At 36.4% G+C, this 25,947-nt stretch overlaps 1 protein-coding gene across 12 annotated transcripts in view; it reads left to right on the top strand.

The window, feature by feature from the left end:
• Positions 1–25,947, top strand: part of MAP2 (microtubule associated protein 2) — a 280,060-nt gene that overhangs the window by 238,731 nt on the left and 15,382 nt on the right. For 4 of the 12 annotated variants that reach the window (XM_049615010.1, XM_049615008.1, XM_049615009.1 and 1 more), the window contains 7 exons: positions 3,263–7,021; positions 7,221–7,427; positions 7,603–7,737; positions 10,593–10,654; positions 14,558–14,728; positions 15,713–15,860; positions 20,762–21,102. In XM_049615010.1, the coding sequence (XP_049470967.1) occupies positions 3,263–7,021; positions 7,221–7,427; positions 7,603–7,737; positions 10,593–10,654; positions 14,558–14,728; positions 15,713–15,860; positions 20,762–21,102 (4,823 nt within the window). Of the gene's footprint in view, positions 1–1,228; positions 1,475–3,262; positions 7,022–7,220; positions 7,428–7,602; positions 7,738–10,592; positions 10,655–14,557; positions 14,729–15,712; positions 15,861–20,761; positions 21,103–25,947 lie in introns of all 12 variants that reach the window. The other 8 variants (XM_049615013.1, XM_049615012.1, XM_049615016.1 and 5 more) reach the window with 5 other exon arrangements.

Genomic DNA, 25,947 nt, shown 5'->3' with positions numbered 1-25,947 from the left:
GGCCATTTAAATAACGTATAATTGTTTCATGAGAATTTCATAAGAATCTTTCATATGGAGGACTATAAAACAGCTTATATATCTCCCTCTAATTTCTTAAGGAATAAAATGGGATTTATTTTATTGGTATTTGAAGTGCAAATGAGAAGCAAATAAACACGACAACTCATGGCCTTCATAAGTGTGCTTTCTACATTTTAATTGTTAACATTTTTCCATGTGGTATACATCTTTTGGGAGGATATTTTGGCAGTCTAGTTGCCATTCAGTTATCTTGGTGGTTTTGTTTTGAATTGCAGAAATAAGACTTTATAGGTAATATGCACATTTTCTTATTCAGGATCAAAGAGAAGTATACATGAACTACATTATTGGTATTTTAAGGGTTTCAGCAATAGGGTAACTGTTGTGTCCCAGAGGTAGACTTTTCTAAGTGGGAAGATTACATTTTACCTGGACCTTGTTTTTCACAATATTTTGCTTAACCCTTGAAATGTTTTACATTCTCTGATACCACATGATGCAAGGAAGGTAAAATAAATTGAATCAGGAAGTCATTTGCCTTAAAAATATTAAACAAATTATATTAAAGTACAGTCTGAAGCTTTAAATAGTAAATACTTCTGCTTTTAAATACTAAATAAAATAGTTTTGATGGATTCTATGATAAAGCTGTTAAGGTAGTTGGTGGCTATCATTTTGAGACCAGGTGTTTTTTTACTTCCCAAAGATTCTTTACTGAAGTTTGCATGGTTTAAGTAAAGTAATAAGAAATTCATATGTAGGGGCTTACTGCATTGGAGAAAACAGCAGGTGTCTAACAAATGTAAAGGTATTTTTCAGTACATCTATGCATCTATCTTTTCATGATCATCCATCGTCCAGCAGCATCATCTCTTATTTCCAGCGAGCTTTCTATACGTGTGCCACTTCCTGCCGTTTCCACCAAGGGTAATAGAGCAATAAAACCCTTTCAGCTCTCAAGTTTTTAAAAAAACAGTCTTTTATCAAGAGTGTAAAAGGCATCATTATTACCAGATTATATATGATAATTTCCCAAGCAATACATAATGCACGTTGCATTAGAATATTAATTTGCTCATCCAAATGGGAAAAGAGGTTCTGGTGAGGTCAACATAATGGAGCTGAAAGTGTTCCTTGAATGATATTTCTGCCATTTTGTGTATTGTTCTGTGGTCATGATGTCAACATCTTTTTCATCCCTAAGAAGAAGAAACGCTAGAGGGAACAATGGCTGAGGAAGAGAAACCTGCCACTCTTCCTGGGAAAGAGTGCGGGGCTGCCAAGGCCTCAGACCAACCCAAGGGCCTCAGTGAGGGCCAAGTGGAGTCTAGTGCGGAGGCCCAAATAGTTCCTGAAGAGAGTGCCCCAGCAGGGGCCCCACAGGAGAAAAGTGTAAAAGAGGTCTCGGAGGTGTCTCCAGAAGTAAAAATCCCTTCCTCTGCTGGGGAAGGTGTGTCTTTCCTAGGATTTGCATGTGTTTTGTTGCAAATGATCTCTCCGGCAGCTTACCAACCTGATGCCTTTCCAATGCTATTCCATTGCTTGGTCTTCTCATGGTCCCAAGACCACTGTTTTAGGTTTAACGGGCAGAGTGTGGCTTGCACAGGTGCTGTGTGGCAGCTAGGTTTTCCACCGCTGCAGCTGATTCTTGGTTTTACTTTGCCATGATACGATACGCTTTGCGGCCAGGCTGACGATGCTGTGTGAGCTTTTTGTCCGCCCCCTCATCTCAAGTGTTTGCCAGTCACATTGCTAATACATGTATATTTTTATTTTTATTTTTGAGACAGCGATTCATATGCTTTTCTTTCAAATCGTAGAGTTGGATTTTGGCACATAGAGGCTTAAATGGTAGAATTGTTTTTGTTTGCAACCGCAGTGTGCTATATTTTTTATGCTTCGATGAATACTGGTTTGGTTTCCTTAAAAGCTCCTGCTGATGCTTCTCATATCATTTCCTCTCCATGGCAGCCAACCTCTTTGACCATCACCATATCTCTTGAGTTTTCATTCATCTAACCTTTATTAGAAGTTCATAAAGTATTTCTTTTCTATTGTTACAACAGGACACACAAGTATATAAGGTAATGATGATCCATACACTTGCTCTTTGAGAGATGACTGAATTTTCTTATTTGCCCCAAATCTTTTCCAGATAATTACATTTAGCCCTAAAGATCACAGTGAAATACCTGTGACAAAAGTGAGACTCTAAAACCTTTCGGGTTAGTGAACAAACCGAAATTGAAAAAAGAGTTGTTTAATTTCTGGGAAGCATCTTTAAAGCCAATACTACTTAGTGTCTCATCATTAGTCATGTTCCAGAGAATGAGGTCATGACCAGGGAGAGAAAGATATTATAATAACTGACTCTTTTTGAAATGTGTATTCACATGACATCCCAGTATTAACAATATAATTTAGATTTTCTTATATCTGTCATGTAGGTTAACTAAAATGATTAGGAATTAAGAATTTTGAATTTGTGGTACAAATTGATTTGTCGACTTTTAGGTCATATCATATAAAGTTAATAGCAAATATTTATTTACATTATAAGTATTTTTATAAAATATACTTATAGATAAATATCATAAATATTTATTTATATTCCTGAAATTTAATCTCAGATGATCTCTAAAAAATTATGTCAGTAACCTTTCAGTGTTCAAAAAATTGGCCCTGGCATGTGTAAATCAACGTAATTGAAACTATTGATACTTATTATGAATTAATTGGCACTCTGCCCATGGCCTGCCAGTTCATTTTTAAATGAGAACAAAAATGAAAAGTTCAGTAGACATTCATCCTTTTTCATATTTAGACCTTAATGTATTTTTATACCGTAATGTTACTGACTTATTCAATATTCTTTAATTTATGATTTTTGTCTGTAGAAGGCACATGAAATTTTTTTCCACTACAATATACATGACATACTATTTAGGAAAGACCAAATAAAGGAGAAAGGAGTATTCAAACTACACACTTAACTACAATTCCTATATGCATAGATTCTCAACAGGAGTCCATTTTAGCAGTACAAATATATCTCAGTCCTGACATTTTCATATTGATTTTTAAATGGGTAGCATGCTTGCATGTTCCATAGTTTCATTTTGTTTTGTTTTGTTTTGTTTACCCTACCATTCATTTGTCATTTCAAAATATAATTTTAAGCTTACTGCCTGAAAGCACTTGCCTATTATTTGTTTAAAAATCGACCCAATTACTTCAGGTTTACTTCCAGCCTCGAAGATGGAGTTCCATGATCAGCAGGAATTGACTCCCTCCCCAGCTGAGCCATTGGACAAGAAGGAAAAGGAGTCAGAGGAACAAAGTAAGCCTGGTGAAGACCTTAAACATGCTGCCTTAGCTTCTCAGCCTGAGACGACTAAAACTTCCCCTGATAAAAAGGACACGCAAGGCACAGAAGAAGAAAAAGCACCCACTGCTCTGTTTGGGCACGCTCTTGGTGCCGGGCTGGAAGACATGAAACAGAAGACAGAACCCAGCCTGGTGGTGCCTGGTATTGACCTCTCTGCAGAGCCCCCAGCTCCAAAAGAGCAAAAGGACTGGTTCATCGAAATGCCAGTAGAAGCAAAAAAAGATGAGTGGGGTTTAGCTGCTCCCATATCACCTGGCCCCCTAACACCCATGAAGGGAAAGGATGTGTTTGAGGATATCCCCAAATGGGAAGGGAAACAATTTGATTCTCCCATGCCAAGTCCCTTTCAGGCTGGAAGCTTCACTCTTCCTTTAGATGTCATAAAGAATGAAATAGTTGCAGAAGCATCACCCTTTGCCCCTGCCCTATTGCAGCCAGATGACAAGAAATCTCTGGAAGAAACCAGTGGCCCAGTGACTGCCAAAGATAGTTCTAAAGCTGAAGAGCCTCATAAGGATAAACCTGACAAAATGGCAGAAGCACCAGCCTCAGAAGCAATCACCTTACCCAAAGATGCCCACATTCCAACTGTGGAAGAATATGTCCCAGAGAAAGTATTAGGAGAAGAAAAAGTGGCGATAAAGCAAGAGAGTGTGCAGAAAACAGAGATCTCAACCCTCAGTGGACAGGAAGCTACACTTGCTGAAAAGGAGTCTCAGCTAAAGCTTGAAGAAAAAACGACCATCTCTGACAAAGAAGCCATGCCAAAAGAGAGTGAGCCCGCCAAACTGACAGATGAAGAAACAGGCATAATTCAGCCCTCCGTGGAGCACATCCTCTCGAAAGAAGAACAGAAAGGCCAAGACACTACCACAGATACACTAAAACAGGACTCATTCCCTGTAAGTTTGGAGCAAACAGTTACAGATTCAGCCATGACCTCCAAGACACTGGAGAAAGTCATGACTGAACCAGCTGCAGTAGGTGAACAGAGTGCAACCCAGGACCTTTTTCAAGAAAAAGTTGCTGAGAAAGATCATAAGGTTGAAGGGGTTGGGGCTGAAACGTCCGCTGAGCTTGACATGCCATTTTATGAAGATAAGTCAGGAATGTCCAAGTATTTTGAAACATCTGCCTTGAAAGAAGAAGTGACAAAAAGCATCCAGCCAGGCAGTGATTACTATGAACTAAGTGACACAAGAGAAAGTGCCCAAGAGCCTTTTGATACCGTATCTCCTGCATATAAAAACGGTGACAAGGGACTTCAGGCAGGTAAAGAACCCCAGCCCAGTGCTCCAGCACAAGAAGCAGGGTATAGCACTCTTGCCCAGAGTTATCCATCTGAGGTGCCTGAAGAACCCAGTTCTCCTCAAGAAAGAATGTTTACTATTGATCCAAAAGTGTATGGGGAGAAAAGGGATCTCCACAGTAAGAATAAGGACGACTTGACATTAAGCAGGAGTTTAGGACTTGGTGGAAGGTCTGCAATAGAACAAAGAAGCATGTCAATCAATTTGCCCATGTCTTGCCTGGATTCCATAGCCCTTGGATTTAACTTTGGTCGGGGACATGATCTTTCTCCTCTGGCTTCTGATATTCTAACGAACACTAGCGGAAGTATGGACGAAGGGGATGATTACCTTCCAGCCACAACCCCTGCACTTGAGAAAGCCCCATGTTTCCCAGTAGAAAGCAAAGAGGAAGAAGAACAGATAGAGGGAGAAAAAGCTACCGGAGAGGAAAATGCTCAAGTTGAGACATCGTGTGAGTCACCTTTCCTAGCCAAAGATTATTACAAAAATGGCACTGTCATGGCCCCCGACCTGCCTGAAATGCTAGACCTGGCAGGCACAAGGTCAAGATTAGCCTCTGTGAGTGCAGATGCTGAGGTTGCCAGGAGGAAATCAGTCCCATCAGAGACTGTGGTTGAGGAGAGTAGCGCCGGCTTGCCCCCTGTCACTGATGAAAACCATGTCGTTGTTAAAACAGACAGTCAGCTGGAAGACCTGGGTTACTGTGTGTTCAATAAATACACTGTCCCACTGCCATCACCTGTTCAAGACAGTGAGAATCTGTCAGGGGAGAGTGGTTCCTTTTACGAAGGCACTGATGATAAAATGCGAAGAGATCTAGCCACAGACCTTTCGTTGATTGAAGTAAAATTGGCAGCTGCCGGCAGAGTCAAAGATGAGTTTGGTGCTGAGAAAGAAGTGTCCCCACATATCCCTGGTGACAAATCAGTACTGGGTAGGGAGTTTGATCAGGAGAGGAAAGCTAATGATAAGCTGGATACTGTACTAGAAAAGAGCGAAGAACATGCTGATGCAAAAGAACATGCCAAGGCAACGGAAGAGGCCAGTGATAAAGTCGAAACATTTGGATTAGGAGTAACCTACGAGCACCCTTCGACCAAAGAACTGACCGTATCAAAAGACACATCACCTCCTGCGGCTGAGAAAGCTGAGACCGGTCTTAGTTCAGTCCCAGAGATAGCTGAGGTGGAACCATCCAAAAAAGCTGAGCCAGAACTGGATGTCATTGCACAGAAAGCTGACCAGGGTCAATTAGATGTTAAAATCAGTGACTTTGGACAGATGGCTGCAGGACTGACCACAGATGCTGGAAAAGCAACAGAACTTCAACTCGAAGCTACACAAGATCTCACCCCCTCATCTGCAGTACCTCAGGAGGGAGATATGTTTCTGAGTGTTGATCCTGGCCACATGAAAGAAGGCACTAAAACCAGTGAGACAGAAATCAAGGAGAAGGTGGCCAAGCCTGACTTGGTGCACCAGGAGGCTGTGGACAAAGAAGAGTCCTACGAGTCCAGTGGTGAGCATGAGAGCCTCACCATGGAGTCTTTAAAAGCTGATGAGGGCAAGAAGGAAACATCCCCAGAATCCTCTCTAATTCAAGATGAGATTGCCATCAAATTGTCAGTGGAAATGCCTTGTGCACCTGCTGTTTCAGAGGCTGATTTAGCCCCAGATGAGAGAGCTGATGTCCAGATGGAATTTATTCAGCAGCCAAAAGAAGAAAGCAAAGAGGCCCCAGATATATCTGTCACTCCCTCCGATGTCACTGAGCCATTACCTAAAGCCATCGGGGCTGAACCAGCAGAGGCTCAGAGTGAGGAAGAAGAGATAGAAGCCCGGGGAGAATATGATAAACTGCTCTTCCGCTCAGACACCCTTCAGATTACCGACCTGGGAATCGCAGGTGTCCGGGAGGAATTTGTGGAGACCTGCCCCGGTGAGCACAAAGGAGTGATCGAGTCCGTGGTAACCATCGAGGATGATTTTATCACTGTAGTGCAAACCACAACTGAAGAAGGGGAGTCAGGTTCCCACAGCGTGCGTTTTGCAGCCCTAGAGCAGCCTGAGGTGGAGAGGAGACCGTCCCCCCACGCCGAAGAAGAGCTCGAAGTAGAAGAGGCAGCCGAAGCCCAGGCAGAACCCAAGGATGGCTCCCCGGAGGCTCCAGCTTCCCCTGAGAGAGAAGAGGTTGCCCTCTCAGAATATAAGACGGAAACCTATGACGATTACAAAGACGAAACCACCATTGATGATTCCATCATGGATGCTGACAGCCTCTGGGTGGACACTCAAGGTGTGCATTTTTTTTTTTAAATTTTCTACTTCCAAATAAAATCCCATAACCTAATGGATTTTTTCGAATTTAAACATTTTTTAAAATGTCCCTTTATCTCGATTTTGCATTTTGTTAAATATATGAAGGATTTTGTACATTTGTTACTAATGTTTTCATTGTTGTTGTTGTTGTTGTCATGGTTTGCTTTGATCCACAGATGATGATAGGAGCATCATGACAGAACAGTTAGAAACTATTCCTAAAGAGGAGAAAGCTGAAAAGGAAGCTCGGAGACCATCTCTTGAGAAACATAGAAAAGAAAAGCCTTTTAAAACCGGGAGAGGCAGAATTTCCACTCCTGAAAGAAAAATAGCTAAAAAGGAACCTAGCACAGTCTCCAGAGATGAAGTGAGAAGGAAAAAAGGTTCATTTAACAATCCCTTCTTTCAAAATGTTTTTGAATTTGTTATTACTCTTTTGTAAAAGAAACTTCCTTACAGTGGTAACTAATTATTTATGAAATTTCGTTCGGTTTTGCTCCAAGTGTTTATTTTCTCCTGATGGTATGCTTTTTGTGTGTGTTTTTTTTTTATTCATAGCAGTTTATAAGAAGGCTGAACTTGCTAAAAAAACAGAAGTTCAGGCCCACTCTCCCTCCAGGAAATTCATTTTAAAACCTGCTATCAAATATACTAGACCAACTCATCTCTCCTGTGTTAAGCGGAAAACGACAGGTGACTGTTCAATTGTGCAATGTGGCTGGCAAACATAGATGTGTATTTTTTTTATCTCATTACCGTAGCAGCTTCTTCATTTTGTTTTTCTTCCAAGAATCTTAGCAGTCATGAACAGTTTTGCTATTAAGTGTCTTGTATCATTATTCTTTTTTTTTTTCTCCTCCCTGCAGAAGAGGTCATGACCATCTGTTTCTTTGTTATGCTCAGACTTAGCAGTGATTTTATCTTGGCATTGTGCTCTAGTGTCACGTTCTGGGGATTCCTATTTTCATTCTGTGTGTTTGGTTAGAGGATGACGATGAATAGGACTGTGGTATGCATTCTCATTATTTTGCTTATTTCTCTCTCTCATGCTTAAACCCATACTATATTTGTTCTATTTTCTACATGGTTACTGCCAAATCTGTTACTGATGTTGATGAATTTACCAAGAATATACAGTAATTTCAAGATTGGAAATGAAAAGCAAATCTGGGGTAAAATTGTGATTTCAAAATTACTTTGCTTCAGATGAAAGAAAAAGAAAAGGAAAGGAAATGGTCTGGTCATCCCATCAGATTTTATTTTTCGTATCCAAAATTAGCAAGGCTTTCAATTCACTGTACTCCATCTCTTCACTGACTTTTTGTCATTGGGATTTTCTTAAATGTGTTGGATGCAAACTGCTAATTTTCTGATATAATTTAGTATTCAGAATTCCCAGCTAAAACTCCTTCCCCCTGAATCTCTTAGAACTTAGGTGCATTTATATTTCACTACCTCATTTTTCTGTCTTCTCCAAATACAATTGTTTTTAACTTCCCTTGAAAAAGTAGTGAAATGAAGGAGCAAAACGTATTACAAATCACAAATAAAAGTGCATACAAATATCTATAATGCAAACTCTATTCCTAAATTTCAGTACCAAGTATTTACTTTAAGTGTGTGATTACCCTTGGATAATCTTAATTTATAATACATTTTATTTTAGCATTTATTAACTAGCACACTTGCAGTCTAGAAAATAAGATTAAGAAAATAAGAAATATCAGATTGCTAAATCAGAAAGGAATATTTACCTTTACAGTGTATATTGGAAGTGCCTTTATATAAACCTTTGGATGGCTTTAAAGGTTAAGAGCAGCATTAACCTTTGTAAGAAAAAGAAAATCAAGGTAACTGATGGTTTTATGATAGTCAATAAAATTACAACTTTTTTATATTTGTGTTCCTCATATGGTAATCATCTCATGAGCTTTCCTTCAAGAAGCAGTCTTTCAGGCAGTATTTGAAAGTGGAAGGCTCAGAATTATAAAGAAACCTTGATGATAGAATGAGGAGCTTTTCTAAATTAGACATTAACATGCTATTTCTAACTCTTACATCACATCTTAATTCATTTGCATTAAACTCGGAATTTTTCTTCTAATTAGACAAATGCTTGACAGACTTTCTTGGTTTGGGCATCAAAATCAGATATCATACGTGAAAGGATGAAAGAGTGTATCAGGATTATGAAATTTTAGAGGAAATGTCAAATGGTTTGGTGAAGTGTCTACATGTCATTGGTATTCGATTTACCACATTGAGAGTAAACACCTTTTTAACTCATTCATTAAGGGAAATTTAAGACGTTTGGACTAATTAGAATCTTAGTCTGTTCAGATATTAAGATACTAAAGCAGAAAGCATATACCAAACACTAGATGTCATTGGCTTGAAGCAAGCTCTATGTCGCAGAAATTTAAGAAATGCTACAGATACATTAGGGTAGCATCATTTGCACTGCTTCTTTAAAAAAAAAATCATTCCAGAATCTGAATCTTACTAGCCAGTCCTAAATAGCATATAGCATCTTGTAGACAGTTGTTTTTTTGTGTGTGAGAGCTGCATGTGACATAAGAAACCTTTTTGAAACTCATTTGGAGTGCTTATAAGCTTTAGATTTTTCCGCCCTGACGGTTTCCCTTATGAAAGAAGATTAAGGAAGAAATAACTACACAAGCTTGTGCCTTTCATTTTCTAAGCACAGTTTTTAAATCGGGATCGTTTTTCCAAAACACAAAGGGTTGTTTTCAATCATGAGAGATATTTGAGTCAAGTCAGGTAAGTCATCAACAGAAAATGTGCTGGAGATAGTAGAGTTTAAAATTGGAACCAGAGGTATTAAACAGCAGCAAGAGAAACAACAGTAACAGATGTGGTAATAATTTCATACAGGAAGTGCATGTGTAGAACATGTTCTATATTACTGAATTTGAAATTCCTCTCATGTTTTCTTTCCTTGACAAGCTGTTTTTCTTCTCATGTGGTGCGTTTCACGTCAAACAAATGTGTCACTCATGTTGTGAAATGAAGGGGTACAGCGGAAAAGGGGTTGGCTGACCATGACAGTTTGAATATAAAATGTAGAAATATCTGTAGGTATGCCACTGGCCATAAAAAGAGGGCTTGGGAATCTCCATGAACGCTCTTTTACATCATGCCAACCCTAGAAACCAATCACTCCCCCTTTTCTTAAATTTAACAGTATTTGGATGGTGTTCTGTGACTTCCGTTCTAAAGGATCTATGCTTATGTAGTAATAAAATTTAAAGGTACCTTGGTAACCAATAGGAAGTTATTTGGTGTGCTTACCTGTGCTTTGGTAAACACTGGGTTGTATTAATTAGCACACATTGTAGTGGGAGCCACATGCTATAATGTTGGTATTCAGATTTCTTCAGTTACTGAATTTGAATCTCAAAATAAGCAAAATTTTGCTTGCGTTAGTCTGTTGACACAACTGAATATCCAAAAGAGATTTAAAAAAATGCATCGTGTGGTTTTTAGCCACTAAGTTCGGGGTTGTTTGTATCTTCTTTTTTCAACAGCAACAGGTGGTGAAACAACTCAGGCTTCCAGTGTATTTAAACAGGCAAAGGACAAAGTCTCTGTGAGTAAAATGGTTTTTCCCTTGTTCTTCACTTGAAGCTTCTTTGGTATTGGTGGCAATGTTTTAATAACTTTAGTTGTAAGTTAGACTTCAGAGGTTTACTCTTAAATGTCATTTTATTTATTTATTTATTTATTTACTTACTTATTTATTTTTATTTATTTTTTTTTAAATCGTTCATTCGCCCAGAATGATTCTCCATGGCATTGGGCATGTCTCAGTATCTTCTAGAATGACATCTGATAGTACTTGGTGAGGGCAGAGCTGGGATTTAGGCTGTCTCTCTTTTAGTAAGATAAAAACAAACAGCACAATGATCTGGCAAAAATAGGGAAGCTCAGTTTACTTTTCATGGAATCAAGATAAATCACTATAATCCACACTAAAGTGTACGTTATAATACATTTTCATTATTGTTATTACAAAATAAGAATATGAGAAAATTAAACAATGTAGATGAGCAAATATAAGTAAAAATATATTATACTCTCCTTATCTAAAGAAAACTATAGTTACCATTTTGATATAAAATCTTTATTTTTTCCTACATATTGATAGGTTTAATGACAAAAATGGAAACACTGTGTATCAGTTTTTTACTAAAACAATGAATAGATTTGTTTATTAGATTTTAAATTTGTAATAGATTTTAAAATAATAAATCAATAAACAGATTTCCCTCTCATGAACCAGTCTTGTACATCACTTTAAGGACTACATTGGATTGTGTTTTATTTATTTATGGTGATATACATTATCAGTTCCCTGTTACTTGACTTTTAAACTATTTTTATTGTCATTTTAACAATATTACTCTAGAAATCTTTTTGGCTTAATCTGTGAATGCATCCATATGCTTTTCCTTAGGATAATTTCCTAGTAGTGAAATTATTGTTTCAAGCAGAAAGTCCACATTTAAAGTTTTTCCTAACATTATCAAAATTGTCCTCTAGAAATGTTCTACTGACTTATATGTTCTCCAGCTGTATATAAGAGTGCCCATGTTCATTATTATTACTAGATATTCTTGTACTTTTTCTATATTTACCAAGTTATGGGGATAAAATATTGTTTTAATTTAGTTGCATTAATGATGTTTAACTTCTTCATATGTTTGTCTTTCATATTTCTTTTTTATTGTACTTTTTATGTTATTAACCATCTTTTTTTAAACTCCCAAAAGACCAAAGCAAACATGAAGTATTTTACTCCTTTCTGATTGAAAGAAAAAAAAATTAAAAGACTACTAAAGAGGGGCACCTGGCTGACTCAGTTGGTAGAGTATGCTACTCAATCTCAGAGTTGTGAGTTTGAGCCCCACATTGGGTGTAGAGATTACTTAAAAATAAAATCTTAAAAGAAAGACTATTAAAGAAATCCTAAAATTACAAAACTTTGTACAAATAAAAATATAAATACTTTGAATGATGTTAACCAGTAGTACATCACAATGTTCTAGGTTTTAGACGTCACATGTAAATCACAACTCTTTGTTTAGCATTTTAAAAACTAGTCAGATTTTAGACTTCCACTTTTTATTTATTATGAAAAATAGAAATACATTTCCAATGAGAGCCAAACTGTTTATATCATTTTGAACCTAAAGGACTTTATGTTGATTTAAAAAAATTGATTTTTATATAAATGTTTCCAGGCATATTCCTGAACATATGGCAAGCAATAGATTCCATTTACTGCTTTAATAAATATTGGGCTTTATTTTGAAAACACTGTAACTTGAAGATTTCTCTTTACCTTTTGTTTCTGATGGGCAACTAGTGAATTGCAGTTAAGAGCAGGGCTATGAAGCACGCCAGGTCTAGGTTTTGAACATTTATTAGCTCTAATAAATAGCTCCCTATGTCTTAATTTTCCAAAAATAAAGGGAGGGTTAAAATTCCTATATCCTACTTTGTGAAAAATTAATACAGTAAATTATAAAATAGTACACTGTATTGTGCTTAGAACATAGTATTTATTCAATAAACAGTGATCGTTGTTGTTGTTGTTGTTGTTATTTGAAAGCTAGAAGTCTTTAGGAGCAGATAGAGAAAGTAAGTCAGCTTTTCCCCATTTAAAAAAAAGCATTTTTAAGTGGACATTGTTTGGAAAATCTTTTTTTTTTTTTTTTTGGCTTTTAATTCCAGTTGGTTAACATACAGTGTAATATTAGCTTCAGGTGTACAACATAGTGATTCAACACTTCCCTACAGCACTCTGTGCTCTCATCACAGGTGCCCTCCTTAATCCTCACCTATTTCACCCATCCCTCTAATCCCCTCCTGTCTGGTAACCATCAGTTTGTTCTGTATAGTTCAGAGTCTGTTTCTTGAGTCTCTCTCTCCCTCTCTTTCCCTTGGATCATTTGTTATGTTTGTTTGAAAAATATTTAGGAAATTTTCAAGTCCCTTGGTCTTCAAGTAACTCATTGGGAATTCGCATTAAATGCTTGTACTTAGGAAAGAAACCATATACATCTTCTACACAGAACTAATTTTTTTTCCTTTATAAATGCCCATCTCCCCTTTCTGAAGAAGAGAGATAGGCCACCATTCTTTCTAACTTTTTCTCATTTAACATTTTTTCCCCTCATAACCTCACCCTCTTCCTATAAATTTCCTTTATAACCCCAAGACTAACCTGTTTTTATCTGTGACTTTCAGTACATTCCCCAGAACAGTTCTTTCTGATTTTTCAATTGATCTTTATTGTGAGCCTGACCTATAATCCTTCATTTGTTGCGTATTTGTTTTGTTTTTGTTTTCGTTTTAAGCACAGGATTAGTAGTTGTCTTTCATAATTTGAGGCAATCCAATTATTCCATTTTTTTTTCTTTCCTGTATCACTTTTGTAATTCACTATTTTGTGGGTAGCATCAATCAAAAAAGAATGACTTGTGCCGAGCCAGGTGCATGTCCCGCTCAAGGCGCTGGGTCTGTAAAATGAGAAGTGATTTGTGCAATCTGTTAATGGGTCTGCCCTGTTAAAGTGCCCGTGGAGGTTAAAACTCGAAATAAAGATGTCGATTTCAACTGCTATTTTTGTAACAGCAAAATCATATTAATTAATGAATAAAATCTCCTTGGCTTCTTTATACTTTTCTGCATTTTTAACAAAGTGCCCTGTGAAATATGCAACATGTCAGCATAGCTTTCTCCAGAAGCCATATGTCCGACCCCCTGATGATTCCCGCTTGAGAAATATCTCTCCAGGGACTAGCAACACCCGTAATTTAAGTCCTGTGATTTTTTATGGGCAATGTCTTTAGTGCTCACTTTCATTTTTAGAATTTATAAGACACCGTACAAACTGATCTATGCACAAAATGTTATCAATTCTATGGTAAAACTTGGCCCCCAGTATGCATTTTACTCATAAAATGTACTAATTTTATATAAACTCTGTAATTTTTTTTGACGAAATCAATGTGGACATCTGAAAGAACATTTTCTCAACTTTAAGAAAGTATTTTCCATTATGAGACCTTAAATATACCTTGCTCTAAAGTTCTTGAGATGTGATTAAGATTTTGATTATAAATACACCTTAAGGGTTGTATTTATTAAAGGAACAATTCCAACAGACTGTCAAGATATTTTTCAAATATGGTATCATTGAAAGACCTATGGATTAATCAGGTTTTATGCATAGAATTCATGAAGAGTATTGTAATCTGTATTCTCATATATGAGCATTCTTAAGTTAGTTGCAGTTTAACATCTGTTCAATGAAAATCTCTTGTTCTCACATAATATGCATTTCTGTCATTGATTATAACCATTTATCATGTGGTCTTTTTAGATGTCAGTATTTAATTTCTTATATGTTTAGACATTTTTTATTTTCCTTTTACTTCATAGTTTTGTTTATTTTGTGCTTTTGTTTGTTTTCTTTCATGGCTAGAATTCTACTTTGTCAAAGATTCCTGCCTTTCAGGGTAGCTCAAAATCCCCAAGATGCAGCTCAGCCTGCCTTAGTACGTCTAAAAGGGCTACATTTTCTGACAGTTTTTCAATAAAGCCCACCTCAGCAGGCTCCACAGACCGTTTGCCATTCTCAGAATCAGGGAACAAGGTAAGGCAGCAGGTCAACTGAAGTTTCAGAAAACAATATAATTTCAGAGGTTGTAAGACACAGTTCAGTAAATATATAAAAACAGAGACTAAACTCTAAAGTGTTTGACATATAAACAATAGACTCTCTTATAAACAAATAAAAGTTTCAATAGTTATTAATAGTCTAATCATTAAAAAAAAAAAAGCCTCTATCTAGGTATACTGTCCCTTATTAATTTATTATTTGTTTATTTGGTATCTTGTAAAAGTTCAGATACAAACCAAAAAAATAAAACATATATGCTATTATACATAATATGTAACATGTAGCATATACATATATATAGCATATAGCATATAATGTATAATATGTAATATTGTATAATAATGATGAATTATATATAATATGATAGACCATTTGGACTCAGTCAGACACCTCAGGATTTAATACTGCCTCTGCTACCTATTAATTAAGTGATTTTGAAAAAATTACATACATTGATTCAACCGGTTTCCTTGGCTATAAAATGCATATAGTATTTTGTGGCAAGAATTAAATCATAAATGGATGTAAAGTGCTTAGAATTCCTGTCACAAAAATGCACAACATACGGTAGTGTTCATTGTTAACTGTCATCATGCAATGCCCACTGCCAGTCCTTTCTGATTAATGAGTTTTCATGCTTATCAAGAGGTTTTAGTAAAATTTTTCATTTGCTGGAGATTACTTAGGTAAATTACTATATTCCCATGTTATTTAGAATTTGAATTTCATGATTAATTATTAGCACGAACTCCAGAATAATAGATTTTTATAGCACTTCTAGGCAAATAGGAACCCTTTCTAAGTTTCAAAGTGGAAATGCTTATAAGTATATGAAATTCAGTAGTGTGTATTAAAAGAAATGTATCTATCAGCACAGGAAGAAATTAGCCAGGCTAACATAATCACTTTGTATACCTGAAGATTCATGAGAACCCAATGTGTTTTTTTCCCAATCAGGATGGAGTAACCAAGAGCCCAGAAAAGCGCTCTTCCCTGCCCAGGCCCTCCTCTATCCTCCCTCCTCGCCGCGGTGTATCAGGAGACAGAGAGGAGAATTCCTTCTCTCTCAACAGTTCCATCTCCTCTTCAGCAAGGAGGACCACCAGTAGGTTTATTTTGATTTGGCTTCCTTTTTAATCCCTTAAGTGGAGTAGAGCTTATTCTAGGTCTATATTTTACATCGTTCAAACAAAACATACATTGAAAACAAATTATATTTCTTCTAAGAATCAGAAAAGCCAGGGGCACCTGGGTGGCTCAGTCGGTTGAGCGTCTGACTTTGGCTCAGGTCATGATCTCACAGTTTGTGGGTTCCAGCCCCTCGTCAGGCTCTGTGCTAACAGCTCAGAGCCTGGAGCCTGCTTCGGATTCTGTGTCTCCTTCTCTCTCTGCCCCTCCCCCGCTCATGCTTTGTCTCACTCTGTTTCTCAAAAATAAATAAATGTAAAAAAAAATTTTTTTTTAAAGAATCAGAAAAGCCAGACTATTGATGGATCCAAAACAGCTGCTTGATTCAAAATGATTGTTTTGGAAAATGAGTACCTACAAGGAAGTAATTAATAGAGAAGACCAATAGTCAGGAATTTTTTTTTTTAATATGTATCTATATAAGCTTAACTTCCTTAGAATTCCAAATCCTAAAGTCTAACTGGGAAGTCAGTAATCAAAACCTAGGATCCTGCTCAATTTGGTAGGAATTTACATTCCAGGGGCACCTGGGTGGTTCAGTCAGTTGAGGGTCTTGATCAGCTCAACTCATAATCTCACGGTTCTGGAGTTTGAGCCCCGCATTGACCTCACACTGACAGTGCGGAGCCTGCTTGGGATTCTCTCTCTCCTTTTCTCTCTGCCTCTCTCTCTTTCTCTCTCTCTCTCAAAATAAATTAAAAAAAAAAAATTCGCATTCCAATGGGGGTGTAAACATAACATGTTCCGTGCAATAGTTTAAATTTCTTTTGGTTGATGGCCCATAATGAACTAGTTGGCGTCATCACAGTTTAAGGAAAGAATATAACAATGTTCCAATCATTACCCACTCGTGTGGTGTTACTACCAAGATTATCTGGTTAAAGGACAGATGCAAATTATTTTCACAAATAGGTTTCTATTACAACAAAAATAGCTACCATTTATTTAGTACCTGAAGATGCTAAGATCCTGAGACACGTTTTTCACTCCATTTAAGTTAATAATGCTGATGGTTAGGTAAAAATAACCTCGTTAAATCTACTCATGAGGAAACTGACCTTTTAAAGAGAGTTACTTGTCCGATGCTACTAAGCTAGAGTGGTTGAATTGGTTTTCAGCCCACTGATAACTTCATTCACCTGCCCTTTTAATGTCTTTTTTATATTTATTTATGTGGAAGAAGTAGTACTAGAAAACTATGTAGAATCACTTGGAGAATAATATCTCTGTCATTTAAAAACCATTAAAAATGGTGGAAATTGCTCTTCCCATCACATTATAGTTGATTTTGTTACTTACTCTTAAAATATTTAATAAAAATTGGCCCACTTCAAATATTACCATTCTGTATGACACTTAAAGCATATTTTTGCCTAGAATTAAAGTGTTTATTATATTTAGAGCAGTTGTGCCCTACACCATTTAGTTTCATGAAGCATTAACATTCTTTGAAGTATATGCCAGGAACCCTTTAAGATCACAAAACTATTTCTTTGCAAAAATAAAGTATTCAAACAAACTAGCAAAGAAGGCATTGAAAAGATAGTGATCCCCAGAGAAAAGACTTCAATTCCAAATATCCGGAGTTGGAATTGGGCATCAGCAATATGGAGGCTGTTCAGACAAGACAAAGGCACCAAGTGCTTCCCAAAGGTATACCTTGAGTTATGCTTCTATCTGTGGTTATGGGAGCAAAATGGTACTTTATTCATAACTTCACATCTTCAAACTACTGTGCTCTGCCCTCTAAAATGCATCCATATATAAATTGTCCTTTATGATCTGAGCCAATTCTATTTTGACTTTCTAACTTTATTTACATTCATAAGCATGATGCATTTTATTTGCTAAGAAACATAACTGATGCCCTGATAATCTCAGGACATTCAGTTTATTTTGTTTCCCTATAGCAATAGCTAAAAAGCCTAAGGACAACTAAAAGAACAAGTACTGTGCTTCCCCCCATTCACCCATCATCTCCGTAACTACACACAGACACGTTCTGGCATTTTGTACCACTACTGAAAAGATTTGAAGGAAACAAAGCTATGCCCTTAGCACAAACGGAGAGAAAGGCATTGTCATTGAGGAGTTGACAAGATTAATAAGAACACAGTTTCATAAAGTAATTTGTAAATATATATTTTCTCATAGATATATTTCACATTGTTTTAGTATTTCAGATTTAATTAACTCTTTCAGTTTCAGAACAAATAGGAAACACTAGAAGTTGCCATTTGATGACTAGAATATAATTTATTATACTTTGAATCAATCCTATCTATTCAACAGTGGTGGTAGGGCTTAATGCTTTTGGTTTTTCTTCATTCTCCAGATGTAACACAAAACTTTCATTCCTTAGTTTTCTGAAGCTTAAGGCCATTTTCTATGGGTATAGAAAGGACTCTTTAAAAACTGTTATTTCTTTTAGTGAAACTTGTTATGCACATGCAGAATATTGCTTCAGCTCAGTCTCCCTTGAGTAAAACACACCTCAACACACTGATTAATTCTGAATCCAATTTGTACTGATAAAAAAGAAAGTATGTTGAGCTCCTACTGTATACAGATCTCATGGAAGGCACCAGTACAGTGACAAATAACAGAGAGAAGTTTCCGCTCCCCAAAAGACCTGAGCTATTCCAAGGTAATGAAGGCATAGAGAAAACATTTAAGGAGGAAATGAAGTTTCTGAAGAGATTTTTCTGAAGGACAGAATGACTGACTCAAACATCAAAAACTTGGTCCAAAAACGAACTTTGTAGCAAAGAAGCCTCAAAAGCCAAGTTAGCCGTGGCTGTATCATCTTGGTCTTGAAATGTCATTTTTGTGGAAAGCAATAAAAGTCGTAGAACGCACACTCATCTATCATGTTAGTCTTCTTATATCCCATTTCCTATTGTCAGTTAAACAGTCTGCCCATGGTTGGCCCTTACACGTTAAAAAACCAGAAGGACACAGGGCAGCTTTCACTTATATGTAAAAACTGTTCACTGAAAGAAGTGAAATGCTCCTGTTTCTCCAGGAGACTGAACACAGGCCAGTAGGTAAATAGATGTTGTCTGTAGATTATAATTATCTAAGAAACTCTCTTGAGCTCCTTCCCTGTAATTATTCCAGCAATGATTAATTATCCCCTTTCTCAGGCAGAACTTCCCACACTGATGACCAATTGTACGAGATGACTCAAAGATCCCTTTCACTTCATTGATTTAAAAACTAATGACTTGTACCTTTGTCCTCGACAAAATTTCTAGATTTATTGATTTTACAAAGTATATATACTCAGTAATAACAAATAAAATTCATGCCCTTCCTATAAAACACCAAAAAAAAGTGAAGGTATTTGAATAGTAAATGTAAACAATGTAAATAAGTGTTGTATTATTAGACTGAATGTGTTATTTTAAGAGAAAAGATTTTTAGAGCTCAGAGGCTAAATATCATATCTGGCTTTGAATTTAGTATCATCTGGGTAAACAAGCCTCAGTATCCTCATTCTTGAATTTAGGAATAATAAGAGCTGCCTCTAACTACTGTGTTTGTTTGCTCATCACATGTTTGGTATTCACAAAAGTGCTTTGAAATCTATAAGGTGCTGTAGTCTCACGTATCTTTTTTTTTCAAAAAAGGATTTGAAATGGCATTCAAACACACAGTTAAAAAGTTAATGTGAAAGAAACATAGTACAGGAAAATGGGCAGAAGGAGCTAAATAGTAAAATGATGCCCAAGTCGGGTTGAGGCAAAGAAATGCCTCCCACAATATCATATTTAATTGACAATGGGGGATTATTGGTTTGACTCCAAACTGCAAACTAGCAATGAAAGTATAGGAGAAAACAATCAGGTACAAGATGCACAGTGGATATATTGTTAAAATACCCTATTTTTCTAAGAAGAAAAATAGATTTTTTGTGTGTGATATTAAGAGCTGAGATGAGGGACGCCCAGGTGGCTCAGTCGGTTAAGTGACCGACTTTGGCTCAGGTCATGATCTCCAATTTGTGAGTTCACACCCCGCATCAGGCTCTATGCTGACAGCTCAGAGCCCGGAGCCTGCTTCAGATTCTGTCTCCCTCTCCTCTTTGTGCTCTGTCTCTCTCTCTCTCTCTCAAAAATAAATAAACGTTAAAAAAAAAACTAAAAAAAAAAAAAAAGACCTGAGACGAATTTCCATACAAAGGAAAATGTAATACTGTAGAACAATGTCTAACATGACTGAATAGCCCTCAGTATACACATTTGCAATTCACAGTGTTCCTCAATATAAATGGAAGGAGTACCACTGAAATGCAATTCAATAAATAATTTGTACACAGCTCAAAATTACTGATATAAACACACAGTTGTATGTTGTATGTCTGCCTGAATCTTGGAATGAACTTACTGCACAAAAGAGCAAATGGTCCACATTATCATTCAAGGAATCTTTAGTAAATATGAGCCCACACAAAAAATACAGTGCAGACACTTCTTCCAACTAAAGGCAGATTCATATGCCTTAATGATCACACAAGTATAAAAAACTTTTGACACATTCAAAGTTAGAAGGAAGAATAAATCAAGAAAACCCAAGTTCTTTCTTTGCATTGATAGCAATGCATTTTCACAAATGTTACCAGGTTATAAGCCTTTGAAAAAAAGGAGACTTTCACCTTTTGGAGCATTGTCGTTATCCATAAATATTCTCAACTCCTTAAACATTAACGTATTGTGAGTTCTAACAACCCGTGGGAAGACGATGTCTTGAGGAGAATTTTCTGATGCTGTGGTTTCAGTTTTGTTTTGTTTTGTTTTGTTTTGTTTGTGAATATAGGATCAGAGCCAATTCGCAGAGCAGGAAAAAGTGGCACTTCCACACCCACCACCCCTGGATCAACCGCGATCACTCCTGGCACCCCACCAAGCTATTCTTCACGCACACCAGGCACTCCTGGAACCCCTAGCTATCCCAGAACCCCTCACACACCAGGAACCCCCAAATCTGCCATCTTGGTGCCCAGTGAGAAGAAAGTTGCCATCATACGTACTCCTCCAAAATCTCCTGCTACTCCCAAGCAGCTTCGGCTTATTAACCAACCACTGCCAGACCTGAAGAATGTCAAATCCAAAATCGGATCAACAGACAACATCAAATACCAGCCTAAAGGGGGGCAGGTAAGAATCATATGAACCCATATTTGCTGCTGGAAGTAAATTGCCACTAATTATTAGAAAGCCTTCCTCATATTATATGCTAACAGTTCTTACAATAAAAGGGAGGTGGAGGTGTTAAAAAAAATTAATGGTTATGGTTCACTGCCAAGAGTTTAGACCTTATCTGAGCAATCTAGCTTATCAAATATAATGAAAATGGCATGAGATATCCATTCCTTCTGGTTATTATCAGGTAAAAATGGATTTGAACATGCAGGAGAATTTTTCCATTAATTGCTAGCAGATCTTTTCTGAATGTATGTCTATTGCCTTGTGGACTTTGGTTTAAGAGATTAAAATTACATTTCTGATATGAATTTGAGTGTTCTAGTTTAGATCCTGTGACCTCATTTGACTATCTTTTAAGAATTCCACTTTTATCTCCTTTCTCCTTCGATGATTTTCTATGACATCTTCTACCATTTCCCCATCTCTACACCAACACCAGAACGGTTCGCCAAATTTCTTTTCTGGCTGCTCATGTTTACAAATTGCAAAGGGTAGACATTCGTGTTGATGATAAACAGACAGTTTTGTATAGTTCTGATGCATGAGATTATTATAGCAGAACTCTTTTAGATTAATTATATTGGATAGAATTATTAGTAAAGCTCTACCTATTAAGTCTTAACTTCGGCTCCAGTATGAACGTTCACATTTTTACCGACCAAGGGTGTTTGAATTCTGCCCTGACCTGAACCTTGCTTACATACTGTTTGTTTAGATGAAACAATTAGCCTGGAAGGAGATAATACAAATATCATTTCTTGTTTTTGTTGTGATATTGATCTGCCTATGGGATAGTTTGACTTTTCTTGTCAGTAAAGAGATAAAACACCCATCCTTGAGAGAAAGAAGAAAGAAAGTATCATTTCCTTTGTGCATCACCAAACTTGTAATGCCCTCTCAGCATCTCCAAAAGCCTGTCTTTTAACTTCAGTATTCTTTTCTGCCTCTCTTTATTTTGTGTCTTATATTTTCTGCCGCTGATTTTTGGTATCCTTCTTCCATGCCAAAGAAAATATATTTTCAGGCATGTTTAGAAAAAAGATCTTGCCAAAATGTGAAGCTATCAAGGATTCCTACTCACTGCTGAAACAAAAACTCAGTATTGCCCCTTCCTTTAGCACCAAACTTGATTGCTGTCTCATTGTGATTCCGTTCCACAAAGCCCAAGGAGTTATGAAAAATCAACCAAAGAGTTGGAAGAAGTGGAGGGCAGGGGTGGTGCTCAGTATGCCCTCTGCAGAATGACTGTAACATTCTCTAGTAATAAAGTCATCGACAAATGCTTTTTCATACAAGATGTTATTAAAATATGAGGTACAAGAAATCTTTTTTAAACAATACAAAAAACTAATTCTACCAAATTTGATCCTGTAATTCCATAAATCTCATAGTATTCTTGGATTCCTCAGAGTTTTACACACTCCAGAGAATGAAATATTTTGAGTCTTTAGGAAATACCCAAATGCTGTATTACACACCATTTGTAATATTTATGTTTTCTATTTATATATAAATATTAGTTGACTAAAATAAATTTAGTACAAATTTTAAAGTATCATTTTAGTTTTTGTTGAGATACCTATTAAAATACAATAGCCAGTAAGTATATTTAGAATCAAATCTCTTTCTATAAATATCCTTTTGGTTTGTATTTTCCTGATCTAAATGTGGGGTTTATTTGCTTATATTCTAGAAAATACTGATACTTAACATGTTTCTTCCTAGAATCACAAGGGAATATAACTCATCTCCAAAATATTTTCCTGAAAGTAAAAAGAAAATGTAATCAAAATGGAATAATTATTGATATAATTTGACATGGAAATTCTACATGTGACTCCTCAAGGTAGAGAGGCATAAAGAATGGTTTTAGCCTCCGCTTTGCCAGAGTCACTAAGGTTAAACCAGTCCAAAAAATATGAATACTTCATCCTTCTGCTTCTTTACCATATCTGATTGTGAATATTTTTATGTCTAATTAATTGACTTCTACTATACTTGGTAATTCATAAAAGTGACATAAAGATGTCTCATTCTCTTGAATTCAACTAAAATGGCCTCAGAGATTGTCGTAATTAAGGGCTAGTAAAGACATATGACACAAAAATTACAGAATAAAAATAGCCTCAAACTCATGCTGTCCTTTGAAGAAAATCTCTTCTTTCATAAGGCAAGTGTTAATCTGCTGCAAAATTATCCTATCTCAGCTGCAGATGACTTGGAAAAATGTCCACAACAGTGGAGTTATGAAGCGACTCTTGTTGGAGAAGCAGGAGATATTTCCTCACCAAGATAAACAGATGGAAGGAAGATACTTGCCTTCTATTTGGTGATAGATGGTACAATGTGTTTAGGTTGGAGGAGGAAATAAATTGGGAAATTGAGGTGCCCTGTAGTTGAACTGTCTTGGTAGGAAAAACGCATCACTTAACACTTTAACAGTGTTAATATAAGCTGCAAGAAATCTTTTTATTTGAGGCTTAAAAGCCTCAAACACAAGGAGTAAGGAGAGATTCTTTTTCTGTACATGTTAAACTGGAGGTTTTGACTGGATGATTCAAGATTCCACTTTACAGAATGACTAGGAAACATTTTTATGTTAAAACATGTTAGAAATTATCAGGATGATATCCTAAAGACCCTTGTTATCTGATTGAGGATCCATAAATGCACTCTACTGGGGAGACCGTAGCCAATGGCATGTTGTTCCCAATTATAAATTGATAATCCTAAGATATTTGAATGGATGGTGTTCAACTCAGAATCATTGAAGAGGACAGGATAATAGCAATACTTTCCGTAGAAGGCAAGTTTTGTAATAGAGATATGTAGTCTATAGATGTTAGGAAAAATAGTCACACAATTCTTATTAATAAATAAAGGAGGAAAATTATAGATGTAACCTTAATTCTTCTACACAGGCTCTATTGTTAAATCTGAAGTGGTTAGACTGTATGCCAATGATTTCATTTTAAAAGCTATATTATTGCTGTTTTAAAGTTTGTATAATCATGAAGAAATGGGAGGGGAAATATGTAATAAAAAATACATATGTCTTGGGAACCCAACAACTTTCAAGTTGGGAAGCTTTATTATTTGCCTGAATCTGAGCATTTATTGCCCTTCTGTATGTATAGGTTGTGTGCTTACATTTATTATCGCTTCTGTTAAAAGTCCAATTTTATATTGGAAGAGAGACATCTCTGTGGCTCAGTTCAGTGAAGCAAATCAATGCATAATGGAATAGATAAACTAGCTGAAGATGTGAGGAGCTTTACAGAAAGCAATAATATTAATCTTTTCAGCTAAAACACAAATTCATTCTGCTGGAAAGAACATACCCAATCCTAGATTCACTGTACATTGTGACCTTGGTTAATTTAACTCGAGGCTCAGGTAAGACTATCTTAGTGTATTAACTTGAAACTATTTCAATGTAGTTAGCTCCCTATTCTACATGAAATCTAAATCTAGATTTTACAATCAATAGTGTTAGCTTTTTAAGAACACAGCTGCTTGATTTAAACAGAAGTAGGAAAATAAACAGTTTCTCTAAATGTGTGGCATAAAAAATTTAGACAAGAACTCAGTGAATGGTACTTTTTACCCTTCCTATCAATGGATCAGCTTTTTTATAGGTACTTTGATTTATGTGGAATACTTTTACATGCTTTAACAAGTTTCTCGTTTTTTTCTCCAAAAGCTTTATGAAGATCACTATACAAAGAACAATTTTTGTACCCTTGTCATAGTTGAAAGTTACTGATGGGGTGACTTCACAAAAACTATTGTATTTTATAGCTTTTTGGATATGATGGTTAGCTAGATCATGATCTCTGCAAGGACATGTCTATGGATTTGACTGATTACCTTGTGGATTATATACTTCTCCTTCGTTCATGGAACAGTCAGTCATTTTCAGGTCAGCTGCGCTACAGATGGTGGCATCTTCAAGCAAGTCACACCTGTTAAAGAAAAGAACAGTACTTCTCTTTTCTATACAGAATCTTGTAGAATGTGTCAGTCTATTACCTTCCCAGTCAGTGTTGCCCTAGCATCTTTTTAAAAAACTTATTTAGAGGAGCACCTGGGGGCCTCAGTTGGTTAAACATCCAACTCTTGATTTCGGCTCAGGTCATGATCTCACGGTTCATGAGACTTGAACCCCGCTTGAGGCTCGGCCCAGAGCCTGCTTGGGATTCTCTCTCTCCCTCTTTCTCTGCCCCCTCCCCCAGTCACACTCTCTCTCTCTCTCCCTCTCAAAATCAATAAGTGAACTTTTTTAAAAAGACAATAGAAACAACAAAATATACTTCTTTTTGTGGTGCCATTAATATAATGTATTTGTACTATCTTAATGCCATACCATTTCATTTAAGCAGATGGTGAGGTCACTTTAAACTCTCAAATTCATGGTTCTACTTAAGAGATTGATAGTATTTTTGCACTACAACTCATTAAGAATATTCACTTAGCTATTCTAACAAATTTCTTAAGTATGTGCCACAAAGGGCAAGCTGAACTTGAGTAAAGCAATCAGTGCTTCTGAAATGTAATTGGGAGAGAGGGAGGAAGGAGGGAACGGATGAGGGAAATGTGGACAGGAAACTTTTTTAGATTTTCTTATAAAGTTTTAGGAATTAGAAAACTTTTTGGGCCTTTCACGTGTAATTTGAATAAGTTACTTTTAGTTTCATATTCAAGGAGAAAATGGAATTAATGCTGGAGGCAAGTAATAAATTATACTGAAACAGGGTTTTTTTTTCTCATTCTGTCAAATTATGATGGCCACCATTG

This window comes from Panthera uncia, assembly GCF_023721935.1.
Source record: "Panthera uncia isolate 11264 chromosome C1 unlocalized genomic scaffold, Puncia_PCG_1.0 HiC_scaffold_3, whole genome shotgun sequence".
In the NCBI taxonomy this organism is placed as follows: Eukaryota; Metazoa; Chordata; class Mammalia; order Carnivora; family Felidae; genus Panthera; species Panthera uncia.
The sequence above is the reverse complement of the archived record's forward strand: the minus strand, read 5'-3'. Positions and strand labels throughout refer to the sequence as shown.